General features: G+C 33.2%; 1 protein-coding gene across 19 annotated transcripts in view; it reads left to right on the top strand.

Moving 5' to 3' along the window:
- LOC111714644 (testis-expressed protein 2) overlaps positions 1 to 12,037 on the top strand; it is a 31,295-nt gene that overhangs the window by 1,113 nt on the left and 18,145 nt on the right. For 16 of the 19 annotated variants that reach the window (XR_002768162.1, XR_002768116.1, XR_002768094.1 and 13 more), the window contains exons 2-10: positions 36 to 110; positions 2,372 to 2,646; positions 3,067 to 3,147; positions 3,743 to 3,816; positions 4,415 to 4,526; positions 5,068 to 5,125; positions 5,549 to 5,647; positions 6,101 to 6,214; positions 11,573 to 11,646. Coding sequence is in view for 5 of the 19 variants with exons in the window: in XM_023490320.1 (XP_023346088.1) it covers positions 36 to 110; positions 2,372 to 2,646; positions 3,067 to 3,147; positions 3,743 to 3,816; positions 4,415 to 4,526; positions 5,068 to 5,125; positions 5,549 to 5,647; positions 6,101 to 6,214; positions 11,573 to 11,646 (962 nt within the window). In the remaining 14 variants the exon portion in view is untranslated. Of the gene's footprint in view, positions 1 to 35; positions 111 to 2,371; positions 2,647 to 3,064; positions 3,148 to 3,742; positions 3,817 to 4,414; positions 4,527 to 5,067; positions 5,126 to 5,548; positions 5,648 to 6,100; positions 6,215 to 11,572; positions 11,647 to 12,037 lie in introns of those variants that run through there. The other 3 variants (XM_023490396.1, XM_023490470.1, XM_023490616.1) reach the window with 3 other exon arrangements.

Here is a 12,037-nt window from a genome sequence, read left to right as displayed (position 1 = left end):
TATAATGCTATTTATTAAGACTGATACTAATATAGGACGAAATCAGGAACTTCCAACTCTAAGGTTCAGTTCTAACTCACAGGGTTTGGAGATAGTTGATCAGTTTCTTGGTGAGGGGGGATATATTTAACGATGCTTGCTGCATGACATTTTTTTGGTTTAACAAGTAAAACGCGTGACTTTAATTTCAAAAAAGTGAATTTTTACTGTTAGATAAAAAAATGTTAAGATACAATTCATTCTTTGTTATTAAAATCACGTCTTATTTTTTTCAGTTTTTAAATGTTTTTTGTTTTGGGTTTCTTTATTTATCTGTGTAGTAGTGTTTTCAATAGTAATCTCATAACTATTGGAAACCCTAAAGATTACAGATTAGCATTGGAATCTAGGGTTTTCCAGTATAAATCTGTAAGGTTTCCAATATAAATCTTTACAGTTTCCAATATTAATCTTTAGAGTTTCCAATATTAATCTTTAGAGTTTCCAATATTAATCTCTAGGGTTTCCAATATTATCAATCTCTAGGGTTTCCATATTAATCTTTAGGGTTTCCCATATTAATCTCTATGTTTTCCAATATTAATCTCTAGGGTTTCCATATTAATCTCTAGGGTTTCCAATATTAATATCTAGGGTTTCTAATATTAATATCTAGGGTTTTTTATTATTAATCCCTATAGTGTCCAATATTAATCACCAGGGTATTTTAAACTCTGTGGTGTCCATTTTTAATTTATAGGGTTTCCAATATTAGTCTGTACCTTTTCCAAAATTATTTAATCACCAAATTTTTTTTTACAAAGTTTAAAGGCTACTGTTGGCAACCTGTTAGGATTAAGGATTGCTTAAATTTACGCCGACAGTCCCTTTAATCAATGTTTTTTTTCTGTTTAACCACATTATACCTTCAATGCTCGGAAAAACTTAACTTTTTGCGAAAAGTTTCTAAATTATCTTTATTTCTTAATTTTCAATTGGATAAAAGCGCCTATAAAGATTGTATTATAGATTACTTTTTATTTACCGTCTCCGTATTTTTTATAGTATCTGTATATTACAGGGTGTCCCACAACATATTAGATCGTTTATAGTATCTGTTTATTACAGGGTGTCCCACAGCATATTAGATCGTTTATAGTATCTGTTTATTACAGGGTGTCCCACAGCATATTAGATCGTTTATAGTATCTGTATATTACAGGGTGTCCCACAGCATATTAGATCGTTTATAGTATCTGTATATTAAAGGGTGTCCCACAACATATTAGATCGTTTATAGTATCTGTATATTACAGGGTGTCCCACAACATATTAGATCGTTTATAGTATCTGTATATTACAGGGTGTCCCACAACATATTAGATCGTTTATAGCTCTAAATTCAGATTTAAGGGACTAATTAGTAATTTAAAAATAACGAGTCGTTAAAAAATATTTAAAGCTGAAATAAAAATTTTCTTGTAGAAAATACCAGGTTTTTGGAGTATTATGTGCTTATTTTGGCGTTAAAGCTTTGAGATAATCTAATATGATATGAGAGGTTCTGTATTTAATTATACATCTATATATATACTTTGCTTCTCTGTTTGCTTGTTTTTGGGTGTTTGTTTGTTTATTATCCAATAAACGTCAAAAACCAAAACGATCGGGCCATAATTTTGAATGGGACCTCACATGATCCCAGGAAAAGTTTATGGATGATTGATATTTCAAAAATAAGCCCTCAACAAAATTTGATTTGTCATTAAATTTTGAAAATCTAAGAAATTATTTTATAAAATCCGCGAAATTTTTTTCTTTTATTGTTTTCCATGCAATGTATACAAAGAAAAAATGTTTACAATTGAAAACAAAGATGGGCGCGTGTAAGCCTAGTTATTTATATATTTATATAAATAAATAACTATAAAAACTTGTTTTAAAGCGTGTGACTAAACGTTTTATATTTGCAGTTAAACCTTACATTTGTTTTGAGATAATAGTTTAATAAACAGTGGCATGGTTTATAGATTCATACATCTTTTTCATACCACAAAAGGTAGAAAATGCTAATTCTTCAAACAATAATAGAATTCCGAAAACTCCGTTCATACATTTCTATATTTTATTTTTTAACCTCATTTAGGCTTTTTAAGTATGTGTTATTTAAATAGTTTTTATTAGAATTATTCACAAAGAATTAATTTAACAACATTTTCGTCGTAAACCCGTGTAAATGAGTTGATTTTAAATATATCTAAATTGTTCTAAACATTTATTAATATATTCGATTTTTTTTGCCTTTTTCAGTGATACTTGAAGTAGTTTAATGTTTTGTATTTAAATTAAAAGCAAAAAATAAATTGTTGTAAATATTTCAATTTGTTTCTAGGTTTTTCTGAAAAAGAGAATGTTAGTGTCAATGAAACTACTTCCTCTGAGCCTGGATCGATTTCAAGCAGCCAGAGTAACGATCCTAAATTGATTTCTGTTGATTATTCATCAACTCCTCCTACTCGATCCTCAGAGGAGTCTGATCAATCAATTACCCCGATCGGCCAATTGGATCATTTAGAAAGCTCCATTAGTTCATCTACTGATCAGCTGAAGGATTCTTATACAAGTTTTCCATCCCTGCCCTTGGACAAGGACACATCTCCTCTCAAGGCAAGTTTATACTCTATAAAGAAGTGCTAATTCCGTCCTGGAGCTGAATCCGTCCTGGAGCTGGATTCGTCCTTAATCTCGAACCCGGATCCAGCTCTTGTATATTCAGGGACACAATTTAATTAACTTGAACTACCTACCGCCGCGCCGGTTCAAATTTGAATCACCGATTAAAATCTTTCCTTAATCTTTAACCTTGAATCGGTGGTTCAAATTTGTAGTTCTGCAACGTAGCTCAAATTCCTAGGTTTTAATAATTTTTACACTTCAAGTAAAACTAATAAAATATATTCTCTTTTTGTTATACTTTACTAACGTTCTTAAAACCTAAAATCGTCTTTTATTGATAGAATAATGCTTTAAATCGCCTTAAAATAAACGCCTTGTATCTTCATTTATAAAGGAACGACTAATGTTTAGGAGAGGTTGTTAATCTCCTTTGCGAAGCTTGCTCCAGATCCAGGAGGAAAAGACGAGCAGGAGGGATCATGGCTTCATCAAGTAAGGACTGACAAACTAGATTTACCTTCCTGACCTTTTAAATTTCATACGACACGTCAAACTAGAGTAAATTTCACGTAAGATTGAAATCTGACGTGTTTTCAATCATAACTTTCTTATTGAAGAGGTTTTGACAATACCAAATATGTTATGAATTTTTAATAAATCAGGAGCTGTGATGTCACACATTTGCACTTTTTATGTCGCATAAATTTGACCTGACCGTGTCATTTTAATTTCATGACCTTTCAGATTAGAAGTGCAGAATGTTTTTTTTAAACAGAAACAGAAACCTAATTTATATTCGCGTTCTTTTAATATAATTTCTTTCCAATTATTGTGAGTTTGATAAAATATTGGATTTAAAGTTTAATTGGACTGTTAGCTTAATTGTGCAGTGACCCTCTACACAAAAGATGATCTTGTCCTATTCACCACCGGTATCCTTAAAAGCTTTCTTCCACATTAATTAAGGTTTCAAGGGTACCGTTGGTAATCGGGCATTGCCACCTTTGCATGCAGGGTCACATACAATTACACTTACAGTCCCTTTAAGTTTGTCCCAAATACTAGATTTTCATTTGTAAATTTAAAGGTAAAGGGAAAGCTGGCGAAAACTGTAGATACAAGTCTGGAGAAGTATGCTGAACTTAAAGCAGAACGAAGCAGGGAAATATCATTTCCTTGATTTCCTCTTTAAACTTGCTTGAAACATAATTTTAGATGATTAAAGGGACTGTAAGTGTAATTTTAAGTGACCCTTTATGCAAAGATGGCAATGCCCGATTCACTACGGTGCAATTGAAACCTTTATTTGATAAATAATGTGGCAAACGTTGTTTTAACTATAATTCCGATATGTTTTCCTGTGGGAGAAATGCGCAAGTCACTTCTTCAGAGAAACCACAATTGAAATCAATCAGTTTTAAAAATTATAAACATTGATATCTAATTCAAACTTGATCAGGCAAAGCTTTTAAGGGTATGGTTGTGAATCGAGCATAGCAATCTTTGCATTGAGGGTCACTTAATTTTACGCTTACAGTCCCTTTAACCCAGAAATTAAGAACAGAGAAATATTTATATTTTGTTGATTTGACAGATGTAATGAATGATAAAATGAACTTTTTTTAAGGTCTTTTATCTCAACTTCTGTTCTTGACAGTCCTTTATCAAATTAATATTTTTAGTATTGAAGATGCCAATTTTTATTTTTATTAATTTAAAAATAAACACAACATGTAAATGATATGAACTGTATGATTAGTAGAAACAGTAAACTTGAGCAGTCTGGAAGTTTGGATCTTGAAGACCCTGTTCCAGTCACAAGAAGAATTTCTCATTCTTATTCAGAGATGACACTTCAACTCAAACCAGAGGTATATCTTACCGTACAGTCTGTACAATGTACAGGACACTATATACATTGCCAAGTGTACACTATACAGTACACTACAAACTGCACACACTGTAAATTGCAAACTGCAAACTATTCTTTAGTAATTGACCCAGAGGAATCCGGCATAAAGGTAAGATCAGAACTAATTATTGAGTAGTCTTAAAGAAAATATTGAGTAGTTTTAACTCTCCCGCGCGTTTTTACGAATTTAAATTGACTCCCGATTTTAACTTTGTCAAACCCCCATCCAACTCCACCGGCCCAGCTTTACCTAGCCTAACCTATTTGAAGATGGATTAGAATTTCAGGTCAGAAACTCCGAGGTCAGTAAAACCTTAGGTCAAGAAAACACTTACGTCAGTTTCCTCTAGGTCAGATGAGCGTGTACCGTGTACAGTGTATACACTTTACACTAAACAGTTTACACTGCGGACTGTTCACTTTGCTATTAGTAGCTGAGTGTTGCAGTACTATTACTCCAGCTTCTAATATTTCTTACTAACTTACATTTCTGGTTTCAGGAAACCTCGGTCGAAACCCCTCGTCCTCAGTCACAAATCTTTGAATTCGACTCTGCAGGTATATTTACGAGTTATGTTTTCCGTGTACTTTGTTAACATACACTGCTTTTAGAGCTGTTTTAAAGGGACTGTAAGCGTAATTTCAAGTGACCCTTCGTGCAAATATGGCAATGCCCGATTCACAACTGTACACTTACACTTAAAAGCTTTATTCGGATAAAGTATGAATGCATCAATGTAAATAATTTTGAAAAACAATTATTTTCATTTGCGATTTTTCTTAAACAGCGACAATTGAGCATATTTTATGCAGTAAAACGTATATAAATTATCAGAATTAAACACTTTTAGACCTGGAAAAACGACAACATCTTCCACTGTGAATCGGACATTAAATTTTTGCACTAAAGATCACTCGAAATTACGCTGACAGTCCCTTTTAAACTAAATTTGATGTTAGATCCTAATTTGTTTTACCTAGACTGGGTTGGAGAGAAAACGGAACCCAAACCTTGTCAACTAAATCCAGAAAGAATAAATCTGGATCTAACCAAACATGATCAATCCTTACCTAATCCAGGTACATTGAATATACTCAAACATAAACAAAAATAGGCAATGCTAAGGATCCATGTATTTTTTTTGCGGTTTCGGATCCTGGATCGCCCAGAAAAAAATTTATCTGGATCCAGGTAATTATTTTGGCTTTTTATGCTAAAACTTTATGAACCATTCTGAAATAAAGATTCTTTTATTTATCTCTCTTTTTCAACAGTTCATGATTTTTCACAGTTTTTTGTTGATATTTTGCCCCTTGGATCCGGATTCGTGGATCCGCAGGTTTTTGGCGGATCCGGATCCAGGAAACAAAATTGTTAATTAATTTCAACTGCCTACCGCCGCGCCGGTTTTAATTTGAATCACCTGTTCAAATCCTTATACTCAATTAAAATTAGAACCGGCAGTAGGTAGTTAAGCGACGTAGCTCAAAATCATTAAATGTTCTCCTGTTAACATGCAATAATATTATTAGGAGACTTACTGAGTAGTTCAGCTGAGAGTAGAACTGCAGAAACCCCAACCAAGACGAGGAAACGGTTTGGAATGTCATTCCTAGATAGAACACCAGTCCTAGATAGACCTCCAGGTATACAATAACAGATATACCTCCAGTCCAAGATAGACATCCAGGTAGACAATAATAGATAGAACACCAGTACTAGATAGACCTACAGGTAGATAATAATAGATAGAACTCCAGTCCTAGACAGACCTCCAGGTAAACAATAATAGATAGACCTCCAGTCCTAGATAGACCTCCATGTAGACAATAATAGATACACCTCCAGTCCTAAATAGACCTTCCGGTAGACAATAATAGATATACCTCCAGTCCTAGATAGACCTCCAGGTAGTATACTCGACAGTAGTCTGGTAGGTGAGTAAGGTACAGGGTGTCCCAAAAAACATGGGAATTCAGTGACGAATTGGATATCGTCTTTGTTATGAATTAGCATTGTAATACCTAATTTCAAAAGTCATAATATTATTATGTCTGCTAGAGTTTAATTTATGAAAACGCTAAATGGCTGTAAAGATGGGTCAATAATGCATCCGGAAGATGAACAGTGAAGAGGGACAAATTTACACTGTTTGTATACTTAAATTTTCTTCTTTTACTAAGTACAACCGTATGGAGTCAAAACATAAACAAAATGTGAACATAGCAGACGAAACTTTTACAGGTTACGGCTTTCTCAGTAGGTATCACTATACTAAATCAAAGAATTATCTTAAAAGACGATATCGAATTCGTCACTGAATTCCCATGTTTATTGGGACACCCTGTACCTAAATGCATAACTGGTCAACTAGCACAACTAAAGATACTATTATTGTATATATTATTCCAATTGATAAAAACATTGCCGAATATAATGTGTATGTGAACCCCGCTAGATGGTATAATGGACTGAAGCATATTCTCCAACATATCAAATAACTAATACATAACACTATGTAATTCATAAATGTTTGTAATATTGGTAAGATTCGATATTTTTTTAGGTCAATAATTGACATTTAAATATTATCGGTTGACATTTTATGTTGAAATGAAAGTCAATGATTTTTGGTTTATGAAAAAAAGGAAACAAGATCTAGTATGTCACATAATTCATTATTCATTTTACTCTGGCTTGCATGTTCAGAGTTCCATGAATAGAACGAAACTTACGATTCACAGTAGCAAGGATAGGATGGCCAAGCCAGGGCCAGAGTGAATGTTAAAAATGGAGAATTAATATGTAAACCATTAAACCATTGATCCGTCTTTAGTCTCCTCTCGTCCTTTCAGGGGCGGCTTAAGTGAAACAAAGGTGGACGTATCCCCCCCCGCTTAGGGTGCCCCTTAAAAAAATTCCCAGATGTGCGACACTAGGGTTAAACTAGCTGAAATACGAAATTTTAGCATTTTAATATAATTTTTCTAAATGGCTCAGCCAGGTTAAATATTTTGAAAAAGTTGAAAAATTCTATTCCCTCTAAATTGATTTGTAACAATGGATAAAACTTCAGTCATTTATTTAGTCAAAATTAGTTAATTTATAAAATATGTTTTGTTCCAGGACAAATTTTAAAAGTGGGCACCACATTTCCCCCTCTCGCAAGTGGGAGATACAAATTTCCCCCCTGGAAAATATTGTGAGCTGCCCTGTATCCTTCCTCATCTCTGTTATAAAATATATGCAGGGTGGCCAAAATGTATGGACTGTACAGATTTTTTTTAACCCTGAAATTGTACGGATTGTACGGATTTTTTTCAAATTGTATGGGTTGTACGGATTTTTATCCTGGAAATACACCGTTTTTTTATTTTCACTAATTTCAGCAAATTTTTCATGAAAATTTCAAAAAAAAATTCTCGTCAAAACGATTGAAGTTAGTTTAACTTATTTTCTGCATTCTAAGTACTATTAGATTGATTAATGTTTCAATTGACAATCAAAATTCATTCATAATTTTCGAGAAATGTCCCAGAAGTGTTCACAGGTTTCACTAGTTTTCGAGTGTTCTAGTTCTCTAGTTCTCTAGTTCTCTGGTTCTCTTGTTCTCTATTATCTAGTTCTCTAGTTCTCTAGTTCTCCAGTTTTTTAGTTCTCTGGCACTCTGGTTCTCTTGGTCTCTATTATCTAGTTCTCTAGTTCTCTAGTTCTAAGTTCTCTTGTTCTCAAGTTCTCTTGTTCTCTAGTTCTCTAGTTTCCTAGTTTTCTAGTTCTATGGTTCTCTGGTTTTCTAGTTCTAGTTTTCTAGTTCTCTGGTTCTCTGGTTCTCTGGTTCTCTGGTTCTCTGGTTCTCTGGTTCTCTGGTTCTCTGGTTCTCTAGTTATCTAGTTCTCTACTATCTAGTTCTCTGGTTCTCTGGTTCTCTAGTTCTCTAGTTCTCTAGTTCTCTGGTTCTCTGGTTCTCTAGTTCTCTGGTTCTCTGGTTCTCTAGTTCTCTAGTTCTCTAATTCTCTAGCTCTCTAGTTCTCTAGTTCTCTAGTTCTCTAGTTCTCTAATTCTCTAGCTCTCTAGTTCTCTATTTCTCTAGTTCTAAGTTCTCTTCTTCTCTAGTTCTCTAGTTCTCTAGTTTTCCAGCTCTCTAGTGTTCAATAGTAATGTTTAAGTTTTATATCTTTGCAACCTTATGTGGTAGACTTGTGTTATTATAAGCTGTGAATTCTGCCAGATTAATTAGGCTTCGTTTCAAAAACCAAAGGTTTTTAGGTTGCAAAGATAAATGGATTTTAAAATTGAGTTTAAGTAGTTGAGTTTTTTCAGTTGATCTTATTTTTTCATTATTTCCGGGTTCTCATCCAAGCATTCAAATAATTACAGTAGTTTTTACGACCAGAAATATAGGTTGTTAGAGGGAACATCATTGGTTGCTGAGGGGAGGGGTCCCCCCCGCCCTCCACTTCCTCCTGCATACGCCTCTTTGTACTCTTTTTTATATACAATTTGTCATTAAATATCTATCAATTGATAATTACAGTCCACAAGTAATTTCTTGATTAAAATAAAAATAAACTTCTTATGTTTTTAACGTCTTCCTATATATAACCCAACTTTGTTAAATATGTCATTAAAGTTAAATCTATGAGCAATAGTGATCATTTGTGTTATACGATAAGAATTTTAAAAATTTAAACATTTTCCCCTGGTACAGACAAACAACATGACTACAGTCAAGGAAGTTGCAGAGCAATAACGAATAGTTTATTATATACTTTAATCAAAATATATTCTTTGCATGAAAATTTGGCTTTATAGTGTTGACTTAAATAAAATATATTACATGTATATTAAACTTATTTTTAAGTAAACAATTAACAATAAACAAATGTACTCTCCTAGGCTGTACAAATACTGAGATTCTTTTGTACTGTTTATACCTACAGTACACGCCTTCGGTTCGGTATTCCTTACTCACACTCTTTTGGTACAGACACACACACATGACGTTCCGCCCCTTGATCAAATCTCTAGTTTGGTAAACAAGTTTCAGGGTGGCCAAAATGTACGGATTGTACGGATTGTACGGATTGATTTTTTTTTAACCCTAAAATTGTACGGATTGTACGGATTTTTTCTGAAAATGTACGGATTTTTATACGGATTTTTTCAAAAAAATGTACGGATTGTACGTTTTTTTTTCTCGAAAATTGTACGGATTTTTTTTCGAAAATTGTACGGATTGTACGGATTTTTTCTGAAAATGTACGGATTTTTGTACGGATTTTTTCAAAAAGGTTTTGGCCACCCTGTTTATGTATAATATATATATTCTTCCGCCTAGTTGTAAAATATGTATATATTATCTATATGTATATTTTGCCGCCTAGTTGTTATAAAATATGTATATATTATCTGTATGTATTTTCTGCCGCCTAGTTGTTATAAAATATGTATATTCTGCCGCCATGTTCCTCCACTTGTGTTCTGATATCCTGTTAGCTGAGAATTCATACATAGCCATTTCCCGACTCAATTTACCTTACACAAACTACATAACATAATAAATACGTAATCTGTATTATTAATTGTCAACTATTTAATAAGTACCACAAAAAAGTTAGTAGTCTATAGCCATTTTTATATTATTTTTTACAAATTTTTTACATTAATTTTTCGTGGATTATGAATATTTCACCTCTATAATTGTTCCCTGCTCCTGGTAGTATTGAGCCGAGTTTCCTATGTTGAGTGTAGATCCTGGGTTTGCTGTATTCTAATTCCAAGCTGTATTTGTGTTCTGGAATCCTAGTATAAGAGAGCTAGTTTGAAGCTGAACATTCCGTAATTTATGTCGATGAATTCCTTAGTCACTTTTGGGGAGAGGGGTGCAGGGGAGGCCTACCCAGGAATTTGTCAATTGGGGTTTAATTTTTTCTTTCCAGGGCTTAGCACCCTACAAACCGTTGGGCCTAAAACCCATTGGAGATACCCTGTAAACTATAAACCTGAGAGGTGTGGCAAAATAGACATTTGAACAAATGTAGACAAAATGAAAAATTGGACTCAAATAACAGGACTGTAAGCGTAATTTCAAGTGACCCTCCATGCAAAGATTGCAATGCCTGATTTACGACGGTACCCTTTAAACCTTTAGCTGATCATAGAGGCCAGAGAACTCTGTCTGTTAAACACTCAAATAATGTTCTTATTGCCTTTAAACTGGAGTGTACGTTAGCGCACAGTGTGAACTCACCACAGCTGACGCAACATGTGTAATGTATACCTCGGTTATAAAAAAATTTAAAGAAATTTTTCTGCGACTTCTAGAGACTGGAATTTAATAAACAGTTTGTATGTCAAACTAAAACAAGCGTTTCTGTAGAGTGTAGATTTATAAGGATAAGTCCGACATCCTCGATCAGATAAAGGTTTAAAGGGCACTGTTGTTAATTGGACACGACACTCTACAACTAAAGGGTCGCTTACAATTACGCGTCTACACTCTACAGTCCCTGTAAAGTTGGAGAGGGGATTCTAGAAAGGTATGTGGGTCCCAATCAAGAAAGTAATAGGGATGAAAAAGAGATAAGAGTGAGACGCAATTAATAAATTAGAGGGGGAGATAAAAATGAGATGATACACGATTTAGATTGAAGAAATTTAAATGAAGCTCATAGAACAGTTGATGTGGCGCAAAGCGTTACCATTTATTGCTTCTAGTTGAGATAAAACGTATCTTGTGTGTATATCCAGGGGGTACTGACACAAGTATTATTGTGTACATTCTTGTCCACAGTCTGTGTTAGAAAACCAAGCTAAATCTATATAAGGTCATCACTCATATATCGATATATTTAAATGAAAATTAAAGCTGCCCAAAAGTCTGTACCAAATTGCCTGATTTTTTTTAAAAGAAATCCATATGATTAAAAAATTAAATTATTTAAGGTTCACTTTAAATAGTAAATATTTATATTACATATTTATATATTACCTTTATATTTCAGGTTCACCAGTGGATACTCCTAAACGTTCTTTTCGTTCCCTAATGCGCAGTTATGTATCAAAACCAACTACAGAGGTAAGAGTTTTATAGGAATTGAGTTATCGTCACAAACTCTAATGTTCTAATCCCTATATATTTGCAACCAATTGTTGTAGCTCTTTAATATTTCAAACTATGAAGTTTGTTAGATCAAATGATCTTAAGTTTAAAATATCTAAGGTTTTCACTATCAGGTTGGAGAGATATAGGGATTAGAAAATTTGAGTTTGTTGCAAGAACTCAGTTCGATTTATTTGAACACTTATGAATTCTTTTGTTTTCATAGTTTTTTTTTTTTTTATTTTTCTCTGGATTAAAAGCTTTTGATTTGATTTCAGGGTTTCCCACTTTCTTGTTAATAGGAACAAGATATGTCTGTTTAAAATATATTAGTTTTATTATTGTATTCATCCGTAAACCTAATTTT

This window comes from Eurytemora carolleeae, unplaced genomic scaffold (genome assembly GCF_000591075.1).
Source record: "Eurytemora carolleeae unplaced genomic scaffold, Eaff_2.0 scaffold19, whole genome shotgun sequence".
Taxonomy (NCBI): domain Eukaryota; kingdom Metazoa; phylum Arthropoda; class Copepoda; order Calanoida; family Temoridae; genus Eurytemora; species Eurytemora carolleeae.
The sequence above is the reverse complement of the archived record's forward strand: the minus strand, read 5'-3'. Positions and strand labels throughout refer to the sequence as shown.